This window comes from Miscanthus floridulus, chromosome 18 (assembly GCF_019320115.1).
Source record: "Miscanthus floridulus cultivar M001 chromosome 18, ASM1932011v1, whole genome shotgun sequence".
NCBI classification, from domain to species: Eukaryota; Viridiplantae; Streptophyta; class Magnoliopsida; order Poales; family Poaceae; genus Miscanthus; species Miscanthus floridulus.
In genome coordinates, this window is record NC_089597.1 from 50766278 (window position 1) to 50785758 (window position 19481).

General features: G+C 46.8%; 1 protein-coding gene across 1 annotated transcript; it reads left to right on the plus strand.

Moving 5' to 3' along the window:
• Nucleotides 1-14896: 14896 nt before the first annotated feature.
• On the plus strand, nt 14897-19111 carry LOC136520349 (endoglucanase 16-like). The gene is made up of 5 exons (XM_066513818.1): nt 14897-15569; nt 15728-15940; nt 16765-16965; nt 17798-18052; nt 18167-19111. The coding sequence occupies exons 1-5, from the start codon at nt 15270-15272 to the stop codon at nt 18896-18898; spliced, it is 1701 nt and encodes a 566-aa protein (XP_066369915.1). The 5' UTR covers nt 14897-15269; the 3' UTR covers nt 18899-19111.
• Nucleotides 19112-19481: the final 370 nt, after the last annotated feature.

Consider the following 19481-nt stretch of genomic DNA (forward strand, 5'->3'; position numbering starts at 1 on the left):
AGAGAAAGAGCACATCGGGCACATGTCAACTATTAGGAAGATCACTTGTATCTTGGTCATCAAAGAAGAAAAATAGTGTAGCACTTTCAACTGCCAAAGCGGAGTACATTTCGGCCGGTAGTTGTTGTGCTCAATTACTTTGGATGAAGGCTACCTTGAGTGACTTTGGAATCAAGTTTAAGCAAGTGCCATTGCTATGTGACAATGAAAGTGCCGTAAAGCTCACCAACAACCCGGTTCAACACTCAAGAACAAAGCATATAGATGTCCGTCATCACTTCATAAGAGATCACCAACAAAAAGGGGAATTTGCATAGAGAGTGTGGGCATCGAAGATCAACTTGCCGACATTTTCACCAAGCTACTTGATGAGAAGAGGTTTTGCAAGCTAAGGAATGAATTGAACATACTTGACTTCTCCAATATGTGTTGATGCACCCCCACTATATGACATGCCTCTCCTTCGAGCAAAGCAAGGTAAAGTTGATTGACATGTCATCCATCCATTGCTAAGGACTTGTTTAGTGCATCTAGTCATTCCTATCATGTCCTAGGCTCATTCATGAAAATCAAATGAATTTGATGCTTGTATGGTACCACTATTACTTGTATGTTTGAAATGATCTAGTGGTAGCATATGACATGTTTGTGGGCTTGTAAACCTAGTGTTTGATTTAGAAAATGAGGTATAAGTGTTTAACTCAATATGGTACAAGATAACCCTTATTTGGAGGTGTGAAGAAGCTTGTCCTTGGATCAAACCGAGTTAAATATCTTTTGCAAGTAATCTAGATTGAACCAAATTGGGAAAATGATCCTCATTTCACATGATTTCATCCCAACCTATCTATAATTTAAGGTCACCTATCTATACTTTAAGCCTTTATGGTCATTGATGACAAAGGGGGAGAAATAGTGTACAAAGATAGTGAAAAGACAACAAAGAAACAAAGGGGAGAGATAAAATATGACAAAGGAGGGGATCAATTAAAATTTTGAGCATACAAATAGGGGGAGCAAGCTCATAAACTTGTATGGTGCATTTGAATGAACATTACATATGTTTGCTTGCATGGCATAAGTTTTAATTTCAAATATCCATGCTTGTGTGGTGTATGCTAGTTGTAGGTTTGAATGTTGAAATGAAAAACTAGCATGCATAGACTAAGTAACTAGACTTATGTTCATTCTATGGAAACTAGATCCTTGCTTGTAATATTGATCTCATGAGGTATTCTAGTTTTTGGTATATGTCTAGTTACTAATGGTGCTAAGGATGGTATATTGGTGCACTCCGATTGGTATCACGCTTCAAAAGTCCATCTCTTATACCTTAGCATCATTTGGTAGAAATTGACTCCTATATTTCCTATCTAATCATATGTGCAAAGCTTCAATCCAAACTCTTAGCACATATGTAGGCGGAGCAATTGCTATCATATGGAGTTCATGAAACTTGTCCATATCCTTTACACATGGTAAATATGCTTGGGCAAGCAACATAGATTCAAATGAACTTTAATTCATATCTTTGTATAAGGGTTGTCATCAATTACCAAAAAGGGGGAGATTGAAAGCTCTAGTTTGGTTTTGGTTAATTGATGAAACCCTAAGTGCTAACCTAGTTTATTAAGACGATTATGAGATAGGTAGCACTACTCCAAGTGATGAAGCAATGACGAAGATCATGAGAATGGTGATGGCATGGTGATGGTAAAATGCTTAAACTTGGAAAAGAAGAAAGAGTAAAACAAAAGGCTCAAGGCAAAGGTATAAAATGTAGGAGCCATTTTGTTTTGGTGATCAAGACACTTAGCGAGTATGATTACATTTAGGATTGATAGCCGTACTATTAAGAGGGGTGAAACTCGTATCGGAATGCGGTTATCAAAGTGCCACTAGATGCTCTAACTCATTGCATATGCATTTAGGATCTTGTGGAGTGCTAACACCCTTGAAAATATTTTTGAAAATACGCTAACACATGTGCACAAGGTGATACACTTGGTGGTTGGCATATTTGATCAAGGGTGGTGAAGTTTAGGTGCAAGGGTAAGAAACTCCACCGGCGCCCTAGACAGAAATGTTGGAGGTCACTGCAAGTGACCAGACGCTGACCTCGGCTGGACTGGTGCGTCCGGTCAGTGGTAGCAGAGGGTGCATGTGTCGGTCTATTGACCGGACGCTGGGTCACTCAGCGACCGAACGCTGATAGGCTGCGTCCGGTCAAACTGACGGGTCTGCACTATACCTAGGGTATTGCACCGGACACTGGTCTGTGTCCGGTCAAGGTGGACCGAATGCGTCCAGTCGCAAAAATACGCCTCGGGGAGCTTACTGGAAATGATCGGACGCTGGGGCTTCAGCGTCCGGGTAGTTTTGCCGGAGCATCCGGTCAGCTTCGTAGCCATTGAAATCTGACGAACAGCGTTTGAAGCTAATGACGCGTGGCGTCCATTGGGCGACCGGACGCTGAGGGCCAGCGTCTGGTCAAGTCTGACTGGAGCGTCCGATCAGCCCGCAGTGTGCCTAGTGAAGGGGTACAACGGCTCTATTTCATGGGGGCTTCTATTTAGGCCCCATGGTAGGCTCAAGCTCACTCTCTTGCACATTTTTTCATTGGCATAGCAACCTTGTGAGCTTAGCCAAAGTCCTCCCACTCATCTTGAAAGGATCAAGATGCCCAAGAGGGGGGGTGAATTGGGCTAATTCTAAATTTTCTTGCAATAATCAAATCCTACGGATAGCCCAATTAACCCCTTGTGCCTAGAAAAGTGTTTCTATCAAATTTACGCACAATAGACTTGCAACCTATGTTCCAAACTTACTTTAGCATAGCAATTCTATGAATGTAAAGACAAGTATTGAATTGCTCAAAGTAAATACTCAAAGTAAATTCTCAAAGTAAATGCTCAAAGTAAATGCTCAAAGTAAATGGAGAGAGGAACGCGGCGATGTTTTGCCGAGGTATCGGAGAGTCGCCACTCTCCACTAGTCCTCGTTGGAGCACCCACGCAAGGGTGTAGCTCCCCCTTGATCCGCGCAAGGATCAAGTGCTCTCTACGGGTTGATTCTTCGACACTCCGTCGTGGCGAATCACCCAAAGCCGCTCACAACTTGAGTTGGGTCACCCACAAGCTCCGCCGGGTGATCACCAAGCTCCCAATCACCACCAAGCCGTCTAGGTGATGGCGATCACCAAGAGTAACAAGCACGAACTCTCACTTGACCACGCGAAGCCTAATGAGAAGATGGATGCACACTTGTCTACTCTTGATTCACTAATGAGGTGTCACTCTTGGATTCTCAAATCACAAACACCTCACTAGGACCTTGCTCTTCTTGGCACTCACAAACGTGTTTCTCAGCTGTTGGAATGAGCAAAAGTGACTCCACACACGAGTGGAGCTTCTATTTATAAGGCAGCCTGAAAAACGAACCGTTATGAGCTTCTGCGGGATGACCGGACGCTCCGATCATTTTGACCGGACGCTCCGGTCAGTTCAACCCGCGCAACAGTTTTCAAGTGATGACCGGACGCTATTAGGGTCCGGTCAGAACTGACCGGACGTGTCCGGTCGCTCTTGGATGCTTACTGTAAATGACCGGACGCTGGATACACAGGGTCCGGTCACCACTGACCGGACGCGTCCGGTCACACTTTCTCAAGTCTGGACCCTTACTAGAGTCGACCGGACGCTGGCCCTCAGCGTCCGGTCACATTGACCTTCCAGCGTCCGGTCACACCAGACTTGTTCTCCTCGGTCAAATGAACTGACCGGACCCTGCGGCCAGCGTCCGGTCGCACCGGAGCCAACGTCCGGTCAGTATTTGACCCTCCATTCACTTCCAACTCTCGATCATATGTGAATGAAGTTTGCTCCAAAGGATCTTAGGCATTCATAGGAGCTACCTAGAGCTAGTTTTAACAAGTGTGCACCACACCTAACTCACTAGACTCAACTAGGTCAAGCTACCCGTTCATACCCCACTTAATAGTACGGCCAAAGGAAAAACAAAGTCCTAAACTATTCTAAGTGTCTCTCCAACTCCAATCGACTCTTAGAACAAGTCATCCTTAACCTTGTCGTCAATCCTTTGAAAACCGAAACGATTTCCATCGTAGGGGCATGACAACCTCGATTGCCCAATTGATCTCCATTACCATGACCTAACTTTATTTGCCTCTGCAAAACACACGTTAGTCATAGTAATCTTGTATTGTCATTAATCATTGAAATCCAACTAGTGGCCTAGATGCTTTCAATCTCCCCCTTTTTGGTGATTGATGACAATACCACCTCAAGTATGTGAAAGAGTGAGGTTTTTGACGGACTTGGTTCATATAAGCTTTTGTCGATAAGAACAAAGGTGTTAGTCAAGCTTATATGACCCAAGCCAATACAATATACTCAAAGGATATTAATTAAGCATGAGTACAAATAACAAAGCTCATTTGCTTCGAAGTTTAAACGCGGAAGCAAAAGCAAATGAGCATAACACAAGTGATATGAGCATAACACAAGCTCATTTTCATGATGTGATGCATATGCAAGAAGGATACGGATGGCTTCTAATCTTGCAACCAGTGCAAAGGTCTCTCCAAAATCCAAACCTTCAACTTGAGAGAACCCCTTTGCAACTAGTCTTGCCTTGTTCCTCACAACAACACCTTGATCATCTTGCTTGTTGCGGAACACCCACTTCGTTCTAATGACTCTTGCACCTTTTGGTCGCTCTTCAAGAGTCCAAACTTCATTGCGAGTGAAGTTGTTCAACTCTTCATGCATGGCATTGATCCAATCTGGATCTTTAAGAGCTTCTTCTACCTTGGTAGGCTCATAACAAGAGACAAAAGAGTGATGAGCAATAAATGATGTAAGTTTTTGAGATCGAGTCATTACACCCTTTGATGGACTCCCTATGATGAGATCTTGTGGATGATCTTGTAGGAGAGGTGTATTTCTTCTATTGACCACTTGAGGAGGAGGTTGTGGAGCATCAACATCTTGTGCTTGTACCATCATTTGCTCATGGAAGATATGAGTATCTTCATTTTCTACTCTCTCATCTTTTTCACCATCTTGTGGTACATTTGATGAAGAGGGTTGGTTAATGACTTGTACATCATCTTCATCATCTTTTGGCTTGATATCTCCCACCGGAAAATTCTTCATAGCCTCCCTCAATGGTTCATCACCTACATCATCAAGATTCTCATGTGCTCCTTGGGAGCCGTTAGATTCATCAAATTCCACATCATATGTTTCTTCAACTAAGCCAGTGGCATGATTAAATACTCTATATGCTTTGGACTTCAATGAGTAACCAACAAGAAAACCTATATCACAACATCTTTAAAACTTCCCTAGGTGTTGCCGCTTCTTGTAGATGTAGCACTTGCAACCAAACACCCTAAAGAAGGAGACGTCTGGCTTCTTCCCATTGAGCAACTCATACGGTGTCTTGACAAAGAACTTTTGAAGAAATAGGCGGTTGGATGCATAACATGCGGTGTTGATTGCTTCCGCCCATAGAGCTTCGGGGGTGTTGTACTCATCTAGCATTATCCTTGCAAGAGTGATCAAAGTTCGGTTCTTCCTCTCAACAACACCATTTTGTTGAGGAGTATAGGTTGCAGAGACTTCATGTTTGATTCCAACTTCATCACAATAAGCTTCTATGTTTGTGTTGTCAAACTCTTTGCCATTGTCACTTCTTATCTTCTTGAGCTTCACTTCAAATTCATTTTGAGCTCTCTTGGTAAACTTCTTGAAACAAGATGCAACTTCGGATTTGTCATGAAGGAAGAACACCCATGTATACCTTGAATAGTCATCCACAATCACAAGACAATAGAGATTTCCTCCCAAACTCTTGTATGTTGTTGGTCCAAATAAATCCATGTGTAGGAGTTCTAGTACTCTTGTGGTTGACATGAAAGCTTTGGTTGGATGAGTGTTTGCAACTTGCTTTCCGGCTTGACATGCACTACAAAGCTTGTCCTTCTCAAACTTCACATCCTTCAACCCTCTCACCAAATCATTCTTCATAAGCTTCTTGAGTGAGCTCATCCCAACATGAGCAAGTCTTCTATGCCATAGCCACCCAAGTGTTATTTTGGTGAATAGGCAAGTCTTCAAGTTTGCATCTTTGGAGGTGAAGTCAACTAGATATAAGTTGTTGTATCTAAATCCATTGAATATCACTTGATTATCATCTACCTTGGATACAACAACCTCCTTTTCGATGAATAAGTATTGAAAGCCAAGATCACACAATTGCCCAACGGATAGCAAGTTGAAGCTCAATGATGCAACATAGAGTACATTGGAGATGGAATGATCATTTGATATTGCCACTTTGCCCAATCCTTTAACCTTGCCCTTTGAATTATCTCCAAATGTTATTTTCTCTTGTCCATCTACCTCTTCATCTAGTGAGGTGAACATACGAGGATCACCGGTCATATGTTGAGTGCAACCACTATCAATAACCCAATGACTTCCACCGGTCTTGTAGTTCACCTACACACAAGAGATTCAAGCTTTAGGGATCCAAACTTGTTGAGGGCCCTTCACCTTCTCAACAAGTGACTTAGCCACCCAAATCTTCTTAGGTCTACTCTTGTTGGGGGGTCCTAAGAACATGACTTTCATCTTTCCACTAGAATCTTTTCTAAGCATGTAGTGAGCATTGAAAGCAAAGGATCTAGCATGCTTGGGCAAGGGTTGTGGTGGTGGAGTTTGACACTCATGAGCAAAGTGGCCTTCTTGTCCACACTCAAAACATCTCTTTGGCTTTAGCTTTGGCTTTGATTGTTGGTGTTGAGCTTGAGCCTTCTTCTTCTCTACACTTGCCATATATCTAATGCCACTTCTATCCATCTTCATGACGATATTCATGAGTAGCTCACTTTGGAGATGCTTGCCTCTAGCAAACTTGCTCAATCCCACCTTGAGATGCTCTTTCTCCATCTTGAGCTTCTTGTTCTCTTCCTTGAGAATATCATTGTTCTTCTCTTCCTTGAGTTTCTTGTTTTCTTCTTTGAGCTTCTCATTCTCAAGGATCAACTCTTTGTCATGATCAAGAGTTTCTAGCACAATGGTGTTGTGACTTTTCATCTCTTCAAGATCTTTCATGAGCTTCTCATGGTCACTCTTGAGCTTGACATACTCATCATAGTCATTGCACTCAACCACTTGCTTGCCTTTGCTACTAGATCCATGCTCAATGCTCTCATCAATTAAATCATCACATGAGGTAGCTATATCAATCTTAACAACATGGTTAGTAGCAACATGTGGCTCATTTAGTAAGAATTCTTGTGCAATAACAAGGGTATCATAATTGATCTTTAGAGTTGTATATTCATCTTTTAGCTTGTTGTGACTAGTGATAAGCTCATTGTGCACCTACTCAAGTTTATCATGTTTATCTTTAAGCTCCTTCTTAGAAGATTTGAGCTCCTTGAGTTTGGATGATATAGAATCATTTGTTTCTTTGAGCTCATCATTAGCCTTTTCTAATGTATCACACTTAGCTAAGAGTGAATCATTTTTAGCATCAAGTTTTTCATTTATAGCTCTACTCTTTCTAATGATCTTAGTGTATTTTCTTAATATTTTGACAAGATCATCATATGTGGGTGAATCATCATCGCTATCGCTATCATCATCACTAGCTTGCTCATCATCACTACTATCATCACTCTTAGTTACCTTGCATTCACCCTTGGCCATAAGGCATAGGTGTGTAGAGGATGATAGCGATGGTGGCGGTGAGGATGCAAGATCAATAGCAATGGCGGCCACCTTCTCATTGTCACTCTCATCATCGGATGATTCACTTGATGAATCAATGTCCGTGAGCCAATCACCGACAATATAGGCCTTGCCACTCTTCTTCTTCTTGTAGAAGTCTCTCTTTTTGCCATCTCTCTTCTTGTATGGCTTGTTCTTTTTCTTTTCATCTTCATCACTTGAATCATCTTTCTTGCCCTTGTTCTTGAACTTGTCTTTCTTGGGCTTTGTGCATTGATGAGCTAGGTGGCCAAGTTCGCCACAATTGTAGCAATCCATCTCGGAGATTGGCTTTCTTCTTGAGCTAGTGAAGAACTTCTTCTTCTTGCCGTCAAACTTGATGCAACTCTTGTTTAGCTTCTTTAGCATCTTGGCGGTCTTCTTCACCATGAGAGCAAGACTTTCTTCATCATCTTCATCACTTGAGCTTTCATACTCAAGTCTTGCCTTGCCCTTATCTTGGCTAGCTTTGAATGCTAAGTCTTTCTCTTTCTTCTTTGTAGAGGATGAGCCATCTTGTGGTGTGATGTGCATATACATCTCATGAGCATTGATATTTCCCAAGATTTGTGTCGGTGTAGCGGCAGAAAGATCACCTTGATGTAGCACGGTCACAATGTGCCCATATTTGTCAATGGGGAGGACACTCAAGATCTTTCTCACAACGTCGGATGGTGACATTTAAGTAAGTCCAAGCCCATTGACTTTCTCTACAAGAACATTTAAACGAGAATACATTTCATTAGCACTTTCTTTGGGAAGCATCTTAAAAGAATTTAGCTTTTTAATTATAAGATGATAGCATTCCTCATGCTCACTCTTGGTTCCCTCATGGAGCGCACAAACGTCCGACCATAGTGCATGGACGTCTTTGTGGTTCCTTACACGATTGAACACATCTTTGCAAAGGCCTCTAAAGATGGTGTTGCAAGCCTTTGCATTCCATTTTTCATAGTTTACTTTATCGCCTTGGAGTTGTGCGGCATTCTTAGGTGTTGGGAACCCTTGAGAGGCGGCTCTAAGAATTCCAACATCTAGAGCTTCTAGGTAAGCCTCCATGCGAATTTTCCAATATGGAAAATCATCCCCCTCGAAGATAGGAGGAGGTCCATTCCCATGAGACATCTTGCTCTAAGCGGTTAAGCTTAAAAATGTGAGCACGAGGCTCTGATACCAATTGAAAGGATCAAGATGCCCAAGAGGGGGGTGAATTGGGCTAATTCTAAATTTTCTTGCAATAATCAAATCCTACGGATAGCCCAATTAACCCCAAGTGCCTAAAAAAGTGTTTCTATCAAATTTACGCACAATAGACTTGCAACCTATGTTCCAAACTTACTTTAGCATAGCAATTCTACGAATGTAAAGACAAGTATTGAATTGCTCAAAGTAAATACTCAAAGTAAATGCTCAAAGTAAATGCTCAAAGTAAATGGAGAGAGGAACGCGGCGATGTTTTGCCGAGGTATCGGAGAGTCGCCACTCTCCACTAGTCCTCGTTGGAGCACCCACGCAAGGGTGTAGCTCCCCCTTGATCCGCGCAAGGATCAAGTGCTCTCTACGGGTTGATTCTTCGACACTCCGTTGTGGCGAATCACCCAAAGCCGCTCACAACTTGAGTTGGGTCACCCACAAGCTCCGCCGGGTGATCACCAAGCTCCCAATCACCACCAAGCCGTCTAGGTGATGGCGATCACCAAGAGTAACAAGCACGAACTCTCACTTGACCACGCGAAGCCTAATGAGAAGATGGATGCACACTTGTCTACTCTTGATTCACTAATGAGGTGTCACTCTTGGATTCTCAAATCACAAACACCTCACTAGGACCTTGCTCTTCTTGGCACTCACAAACGTGTTTCTCAGCTATTGGAATGAGCAAAAGTGACTCCACACACGAGTGGAGCTTCTATTTATAAGGCAGCCTGAAAAACGAACCATTATGAGCTTCTACGGGATGACCGGACGCTCCGATCGTTTTGACCGGACGCTCCGGTCAGTTCAACCCGCGCAACAGTTTTCAAGTGATGACCGGACGCTGTCAGGGTCCGATCAAAACTGACCGGACACGTCCGGTCGCTCTTGGATGCTTACTGTAAACGACCGGACGCTGGATACACAGGGTCCGGTCACCACTGACTGGACGCGTCCAGTCACACTTTCTCAAGTCTGGACCCTTACTAGAGTCGACCGGACGCTGGCCCTCAGCGTCTGGTCACATTGACCTTCTAGCGTCCGGTGACACCAGACTTGTTCTCCTCGGTCAAATGAACTGACCAGACCCTGCGGCCAGCGTCCGGTCGCACCGGAGCCAGCGTCCGGTCAGTATTTGACCCTCCATTCACTTCCAACTCTCGATCATATGTGAATGAAGTTTGCTCCAAAGGATCTTAGGCATTCATAGGAGCTACCTAGAGCTAGTTTTAACAAGTGTGCACCACACCTAACTCACTAGACTCAACTAGGTCAAGCTACCCGTTCATACCCCCCCTTAATAGTACGGCCAAAGGAAAAACAAAGTCCTAAACTATTCTAAGTGTCTCTCCAACTCCAATCGACACTTAGAACAAGTCATCCTTAATCTTGTCGTCAATCCTTTGAAAACCGAAATGATTTCCATCGTAGGGGCATGACAACCTCGATTGCCCAATCGATCTCCATTACCATGACCTAACTTTATTTGCCTCTGCAAAACACACGTTAGTCATAGTAATCTTGTATTGTCATTAATCATCGAAATCCAACTAGGGGCCTAGATGCTTTCACATCTCCATCATTGATTCATCATCTTTGTGAGATTGGGAGAGAATCCAAGTGTATTGCTTGAGTGATTGCATCTAGAGGCACTTAGTATTCATGTTGCGCTGTGGATTTCGCTTGTTACTCTTGGTGGTTGCCACCACCTAGACGGCTCGGTGCAGCGGTGGAGGATCGGCACGAGTTGGTGATTGTTCGTGGCCATCTCCGGTGATTGTGAGGGGAGTTGTACCTTCCTCGGCAGAGCGCCGAAAGGTAACTCTAGTAAATTACTCGTGTCATTGAGTTACCTCACTTGTGGGTCGGTTCTTGCGGTGTCCAATCGTGTGGACGAGGTTTGTGAAACACCTCTTAGCCGCCGAACCACCAAGTGTTGGTCGACACAACGGGGACGTAGCGTGTTGGCAAGCACGTGAACCTCGGGAGAAAATCATTTGTCTCTTGTCTTTGGCATTCTCCCGGTGATTGGCTATATATTCATCTTGTGATTGGTTCATCCCCTACACGTCGGTATAATCACCCTACTCACTTATTTACATTCTTGCAAACTAGTTGATACAAGCTCTTTAGTGTAATTAGAATTGAGAGCTTGCTTTATTATTTACATTCATCTAGTTGAGCTCTTTAGAGTAGCAAGATTGAGAGCTCTTAGTGAGTAATTACATAGCAAGTTTATGTGCCTAAGTAATCATTGCAACTAGAATTGTTGGATAGGTGGCTTGCAACCCTTGTAGAGCTAGAGCAAGTTTGCATTACGTTATTTGTCATACTAATCAAATTGCTCTAGTTGATTTGTAGATTTTTAAATAGGCTATTCACCGCCCCCCCCCCTCTAGCCATATTAGGACCTTTCATGTACGCAGCGCGGAAGTGGCACAGGTCATCGGCTGAGAAGAGCCGGCAGGTGTCCTCAAAGAGGCTGAAGACGTGCCACCCGACCACGCCGGGAGTGGCGGTTCCTCATAAGGAGTGTCCATGTAGCTCAGCTTTTGAGCTAGCTTCCTGCAGTTCTTCTTCACCTTTTGCATAAATAGACGTTAAAGTTAGTGCATTTCCCAAACGCTTATACACTAAAGAAACATTTTCGGAACGGGCAAGTTTATGTTTACCTCAACAAAAACCGTGAGAACGCCTGGCTCCTGCCCTCTAGACTCGTGAAGCCAAAATGCTGCTTCGTTGGACAGCCTTGACAATTGTGTCGCCTGGGTACAGAAACACGGTTGTTCAGTTTTAGTACACATACTTAATACCAAAAGGATAACAAATTGTACCATTCAAGTATCTTACCACGTATCTTTGAAGCGGGGCTCTCTATAGCTGTGTGTCCTCCCTAGTGGTAACGTCGTACACATCTTCGATGACATCTTCCTCCGAGTCCTTGTCAATCGCCTCCTCAGTGTACGGGGGCTTGATATGTGTCCTCGTAAACCTATGAAGCCACCGTAGGTACTCGTCGAAGGTGTGCTGGTCGTGTGGAGGACCCACATGGACCGGATAGTACTAGAGCTCCGGAGCATCCCAAGGACACCAATGCACCTGAAATTTCATAATTGAGTTAGGTTGTGATATAGTGTAGATCGAACAAGACACATGTATGATAGTAAAGAGAGTGTAACCTAGTGCTGTGTCAGGACATCGAGACCATCCGTGTACTCCTTGTACTTGCGCCTCGTATTCCCTCTAACTAACTCTGATTCTGTCCAGATAAACAGAGCTGTAGTGAGTGTATCCTGCCCGTTTCATTGTTGCATTGAACACGATAATGAATTAGCCATTAATAAACTCATCATATGTAACCATATGAAAGAATATAATGAACCAAAATACTTACCGGTAAACCAGTATTAAGTGACCTCCCAACGGGCCATCGTTTCCAACACCAAACCTAGAGTAGGTACGAGCAACCCCCAAGGTTCACATACCCTGAGGTGCGACGGCAGGCAATGAATAGCTATCGATATGTCCATGTCAGGACTGCGCTGCTCTAGTTGTACGCCGCTATGTTCTCCCACGGTTGGCGTAGTATGTCAATGAAGATTCAGCCAGCTGATGGTGTTGCCCGAGGTGTCTGGGAAAAGGAAAGCACCAAGAAAGTACTAGAGCCACACTCGAGCGAACATGTCGATCTGAGCCTCCTTAGCCTGTGGGTCCAAATAATCAAAGCGCTCCGTGATCCAGGACGACGAAACACTGGAAGTTTTCCTGAAATTGACCAAAGAAAATGAGACCCGATGGCTGCAGGAAAGCATTGCAAGTATTAAATAGGCTTGAATTTCTCACTTATTTTTCTTAGAAGCCTCGTTGTCTGGTGGAAGAAAGCTAGTAAACTGAGCCACCAGCTCTCTCCAGTGATTGTTGTCAACTATCCCTGTCACTGGAAGTCCCCCCAACCGAAGGCCAAAAATACCCTTCACGTCCTACATGGTCAAGGTCATCTCACCACAAGGTAGGTGGAACGTGTGGGTCTCAGGCCTCCACCTGTTATAAGAATAGAACGACTGTTAGTTGCCTCAAATTTGTTACAAAAAAGTTTACGTACAAAGAATACACTCGCACCTGTCTACAGTTGCAGTAAGTAGTGCCGGGTCAAAGGGCGGAAGACCATGGTTGACAACACAGACAAGCTCGAGAAAACCGACACGCCATATGTACGGCGCAGAACGTTCGTCCCACTGGTGCGCCCTGGTGTGCGTGCGGGGCCTCAAAGTAGGCAATGCCACCTCTGCGTCGTTGTCACTCAAGATGTGTGCTCGGTGCTGGTCGTCGTACTCCACCTCAAGAATGGGGTACAACGGGTGCTGCGTGGGAGGGACCATCCTGTTACAAATTGATAAACAAAGCGTTAGAGTATTCAAATTAACATTTTGTAGCATTGCAAAATTTGAACTACTTGTTATGCAATATGAAAGCACATGTATATATTCAAAGTAAAATTAACAGACATATCACGCACTAGTAACATAAACAACTTCACTAGGAATATAAGCATTTGACGAAACTTTCATAAAGTCATCAAAATCGACGTATCACGCACTAGTAAGTACCGACATTTGTAAACTAGTATTTATACCCAAAATCCCTAACTAAATAACTAACTATAAACTAAATAATAAATACCTAATCAATCCCTAAACCCAAAATCCCAACCTCAAACCTAAAAACTATCTATGTAAATCACAAACAAATTCACTAACCTAACTATCCTAAATCACTAACTATCATAAATCACTAACTATCATAAATCAATAACAATCATAAAACCCTAACTATCATATATTACTAATTATCCTAAATCACTAATTATCCTAAATCATTAATTATCCTAAAACAATAATAATCAAAATAACATGAAATCGAGAGGGAGGCACCTTAGGAGCGGGCGGCCTTGACGCGCTGGCGGCGTGCGGGCGGGCAGGGGTGCGTGCGGGGGGGTTCGCTCGTGATATTTATTTGGCCCAGCCGCGCCAAGATCGGTAGCACGGCAGAGCCCTGCCACGTCAACGATCGCGATTCTGGTCGTCGCCACGTTAGCCGTCTGCCGCGCCACCATGCATAGCGCGTCACAGGCATTTGGCCGCGCCAGGGCAATAGGCGTGGCCAAAAGTGTTAGTTTAAAAAAAAAACCGACCGTATTAGATTTAAAATTAGTTTTCAACAAATATTAAAATTAAAAAAAATTCCGGCCGACACGATGGCGAGCGCGTACGGACGGTGTTAGTAGGAGCGCGAGCGAACCACCATCGGAGATCACCAATAATGTTAGCATTATCCCCGTCTATCTGCTATCACAATTATATTCTCTATGCTGGCATGGCAGGTGCCCGCTGGCCGGCCCGTCGGATTTCTGTAGCCATTCACGTGGATAAGTTACGTATGTCACCAAATTTATCCTAGCAGCTACTGAGCTACATACCGGGACCCGATAACCAGAGTCTTCTTCCCTTGGTGCGAACTGCAGCGTTCTCAGACATTCCGTACGTGTACGTGGACCTGCCGGCTGTCCCTCTCCCAATTCGGATGCTGGGGCTCCTCCCCCAACTCCAACCAGCTGGCGGACGATCCTTAATTTCCCCGGGAACAGCAGCAGCAGCTTCAGCTTATTCGGTCAATCAACCGGGCCCACTCGGCCATTCCCGACCTTCATCAGTTCCTCCCAACATCCTTCACCACCCCAAGCACGAATTACTCGCGTCCCATGCCCCGGCCACGCGGGTCGCGGCCATGGATGGACCCCATCTGCCAAGTCACCTAACCTCCACTCCGTCCCTCGCCTCCGCCTCCGCCTCCGCCTCGCTTACATATAAGGGCTGCGCGACGTCCCCCCGCAGACTGGACAGCCCACCACACTCTTCCACTCCCGCCCGCCCCCGGCCGATTCCCACCGCCGAACAACCGACGGGTGCTGCTGCTCTGCTCCTCCTGCTGCCGCCACCTGCTACGTACGCCAACGTACCACCAACCTCCACCGAGCTAGCTAGCGGCCGATCCATCGATCAATCGGTCCATCTATCCTGCTACCTACGACGCGCTCCGACGATCGGGCCAGCGAGCTCGACGTCCTGCGGTGTGGCACCGTCTCGCTCTATCCGTACGTCGTCCAGCCCTCCTAGCAGCCGGAGGCTGACCACCTGACCGGCCGGTACAGTACGGTTATACACCGCGTCAGCAGCAGCGGTGTCGTCGTCGTTTCCGTTCCTCGAGAGAGCGTCGATGAGGAGGATCACGAGTAGCGGCGCCACGCCTGCCGCGGGCGCCGCCGGCCTGTGGCTCCGGCCGGGCCGGCTCGGGGAGGTTCTCGCCGTCGCGGCTCTCCTCGCCTCGGCGTTGCTGCCGCTGGCGGAGGCTGCCACCGAGGCGCCGCCGCCGGCGTCGTCGGCGCGGCACGACTACGAGGACGCGCTGCGGAAGAGCCTGCTCTACTTCGAGGCGCAGCGGTCGGGGCGGCTGCCGCACGGCCAGCGCGTCGCCTGGCGCGACCACTCCGGCCTCACCGACGGCCTCGAGCAAGGGGTACGTACGTTATATGTCGCGCTGCTGCTGTACATGTTGCTTCGTGCGCGCGTCGTCGGCCGGCGACGAACTAACAACGTGACTGACGACGACGGTGCTTTGTTGGGTTGTTGGATCTCGATGTATGATGTATTGATGGATCGCCTTTTTTTCTGCAGGTGGACTTGGTGGGCGGGTACTACGACGCGGGCGACCACGTCAAGTTCGGCCTGCCCATGGCCTTCACCGTCACCATGCTCTCCTGGAGCCTGCTCGAGTACGGCGCCGACGTCGCCGACGCCGGCGAGCTCGCCCACGCGCTCGAGTCCATCAAGTGGGGCACCGACTACTTCATCAAGGCGCACACCAGGCCCCACGAGCTCTGGGCAGAGGTACGACCAAGGCCAGTCTCAGTGAGAGTTTCACTATAGTTTCATTTATATTTAATAGCCTGTTATATATGCACTTTTGATGACATGGCAACATTTTCATAAAGAGATAGAAGAATTGAGTTTCATGAGGATGAAACTCTCTTGGCACAGTTACCAACTCCTCTTTACGAGTCATAGAATTAAATGTCTATAATAAAACTATAGAATGAAACTTTCCATTAAGAGTGGATGTTTTATCTTAGTTTTATTTTATTCTATATGACATGTCAGTCTCGGAAACAACGAAATAAAACTCTCGACTGAGACCGCCTAATAACTCAATCGAACTATGTTACTCCTTGCATGCCATTTACTTACAGTAAGAAATTAATTAACAATCACCTAATCACATCATCGTGGACTAGCAACTGTACATGTTACTACGTAGTAGTAATAAACAAGTAAGATAAACCCAAGTCGTAGTGAGAGCGACCAACAAACATGCATCCACACACACCAGTCGTGGTTGCAGAAAAAAGATTAAATATTCGAATTCGAAAGATGAAAAGGAGAACATTTGTTAGGTGGCGCTACTGCTACCGGACAAGCTGCGGTTCGGAACGCGCAAACCTCACACGCTCCATCATTGTGCTTTCACATGGGGATTAGCTGCTGCGAGCTGTTCGTTTATAGATTTATATTATTATTTCGGTTCCTTTATTTTTTTCCCCCGATGGATTTCGATGGCGGCTCTGACTCTGACAATGTATCTAGAGCTAGCTAGCTCACCTGCCCATGCATGATCGATGGCATATATAATGATTAACCGTGGTGGGTGATGCCAGGTCGGCGACGGCGACACGGACCACTACTGCTGGCAGCGGCCGGAGGACATGACGACGTCGCGGCAGGCGTACAAGGTCGACCGCGACCGGCCAGGGTCCGACGTCGCCGGCGAGACCGCGGCCGCCATGGCCGCCGCGTCCATGGTGTTCCGGGAGCACAACCCGCACTACGCCAGCCTCCTCCTCCACCACGCGCTGCAGGTACATACTTTATTTACTGATGATGATGACAGTAATCTTAATTAATCACCGCTGCCATCACTTGCTAATGATGGGATTAGTTACCGCGCGCACCGCACGGTCAGCGCCCCCGATTGGCTCAGAACTGACCGGAGCTTTTTGTCGTGCTGCGGAATCTGGCCGGTCCGAGCCGCACGATTTTCTTCTCCTCCTCCTGGTTTCACACTCGTGCCGTGTACTGGCTAGCCCTGTGCAGCAGCCGGTCCGGCGCACGTGGCAACTTGTCACCGTGCGTGACGTCGGGTCAAGGGGTGTCTGAACTTTGAACCCTGTGTGCGTGTGCGTGTCTAAAAAACTTGCTGTCCTGTCGGTCCAGAGAGGCTGCCATGTGGGGTCCCACGGATCGAGTTCATTTCGTGGGCAAGAGGAATAATCCACAACGTAGCATCATGTTACTGTCAGGGTTGGTGAGCAGAAACTACTGATTAAGCGGCTCAGCGTAACCACCCCATTCGGTCACGTTGTGATGGGATCCATCGATGATATCGATCTCCAGCAAAGCTAGCTAGCCAGCCAGCCAGCAAGCCATGTCGTCACATTATTACAACGATGCAGCGATGATGATGATGGATCATCGATCGAACGATCGTGGCAGGACAGTCGTCCAGGCAGAGCTAGCAGCTAGCTAGGCCAGGCCACTACTGGAATATTAGTTGGTTGGTTAGTACTGGCATGGTGTGTGAACAGTGAGTAATCACCCAGCGAAGCTAAGCTAGCTCAATCGAATAATGATGGAACCATCGGCAAAAAAAAAAAAAGCTGACCTGCTGCATTGCATGCGCTGTACTTGCAGCTGTTCGAGTTCGCCGACAAGTACCGGGGCAAGTACGACAGCAGCATCGCGGAGGTGAAGAGCTACTACGCCTCCGTCAGCGGCTACCACGACGAGCTCCTCTGGGCCGCGCTCTGGCTCCACCGCGCCACCGGACGCGCCCAGTACCTCGACTACGTCGTCGACAACGCCGACGACTTCGGCGGCACCGGCTGGGCCATCACCGAGTTCAGCTGGGACGTCAAGTACGCCGGCGTCCAGATCCTCGCCACCAGGGTACGTACATACGTCGTCGTATTTTTTTTGTTTTGTTTTTATTTATACTGTATAAAAAACGAAAGGAACATGTACAAGTGCTTACGTGTCGTCGTCGTGGTTCATTTATTTCAGCTGCTGCTCAGTGGGGAGCACTCGCCGCGGCACAGGGAGACGCTGGAGCAGTACAGGGCGAAGGCGGAGCACTACGTGTGCGCGTGCCTGGGCAAGAACGCGGCGGACGGGAACGTGGAGCGCAGCCCTGGCGGGATGCTGTACGTGCGGCAGTGGAACAACATGCAGTACGTGACCAGCGCGGCGTTCCTGCTGTCCGTCTACTCGGGCTACCTCTCCTCCTCGTCGTCGTCCGCCGGCGGGGGCGATCAGCAGTCCGTGACGTGCGCCGCGGGCGGCGAGGCGGCGGCGAGCGCCGCCGAGGTGTTCGCGCTGGCGCGGGCGCAGGTGGACTACGTGCTGGGCAGCAACCCGCGCGGGATGAGCTACCTGGTCGGGTACGGCGCCCGGTTCCCGGCCAGGGTGCACCACCGCGCCGCCTCCATCGTGCCGTACAAGCACAGCAAGGAGTTCATCGGCTGCGCGCAGGGGTTCGACGACTGGTTCATCCGCAAGGGCGCCAACCCCAACGTCGTCGTCGGCGCCATCGTCGGCGGGCCCGACCGACGGGACCGCTTCAGGGACCAGAGGGAGAACTACATACAGACGGAGGCGTGCACGTACAACACGGCGCCCATGGTCGGCATGTTCGCCATGCTCAACCGGCTGGCCCGGGACGAGGCGCCGCAACCGCCGCGACCCGAAGCATCGTCGGCGTCGCAGCCTGGCGGGGAGACAAGTGTAAATAGATAGTCATACAAGGGGGGCTTGTACAATTTTGCCCCTATTCTTTTGTTCATTCTTTTCTTCTATGGATAAGGAGTAGATGTGAAGTGAAGGCGCTCTTCACAGCAAATTATTATTTGTATACGATGAAAAAAAAAGTTAGGAGGAGGGATTTGGCAAAGCAAATGTAAATTCCCTCCCCGTAAATATCAGAGAAAAAAAATACAAAAATGTAAATCAGCTTGCCTCCCAAATCATTTGCAGCTCATGCACGCAATGATCACAGAATCTTGTAAAGGGCATCAAGCAATTTCAGCATAGAGAGGCACCTTCAATCAAATATTATTCTGAAGAGTACCGGATATATAAAGAAAGTCTGATATTCTGCAGAGTACTGAATGAATATATGTACCGTCGAGAAAGAGCTCAAGTGCGGTTGGCTTTTTCACGCTGACGATGCAAAAGAGAGCTCTTTCAGCTGCAAAGTTTGCAGGGAAATGGCGTGTTATGTGTACTGAAAGTGAGCATTTTAATTTTTTTTATACCAACCCTTCCTTTGTTTCTACTTAAATGCAGATTTCTATGCCCCTCCATATCTGAAAAATAATGC

Bases quoted from the DNA above. Each gene is read 5' to 3' on its own strand.
- LOC136520349 (XM_066513818.1), top strand. From the start codon at position 15,270: ATGAGGAGGATCACGAGTAGCGGCGCCACGCCTGCCGCGGGCGCCGCC. The intron at 15,570-15,727 runs GTACGTACGTTA...TTTTTTCTGCAG, and splicing joins CCGACGGCCTCGAGCAAGGG to GTGGACTTGGTGGGCGGGTA. The intron at 16,966-17,797 runs GTACATACTTTA...CTGTACTTGCAG, and splicing joins TCCTCCACCACGCGCTGCAG to CTGTTCGAGTTCGCCGACAA.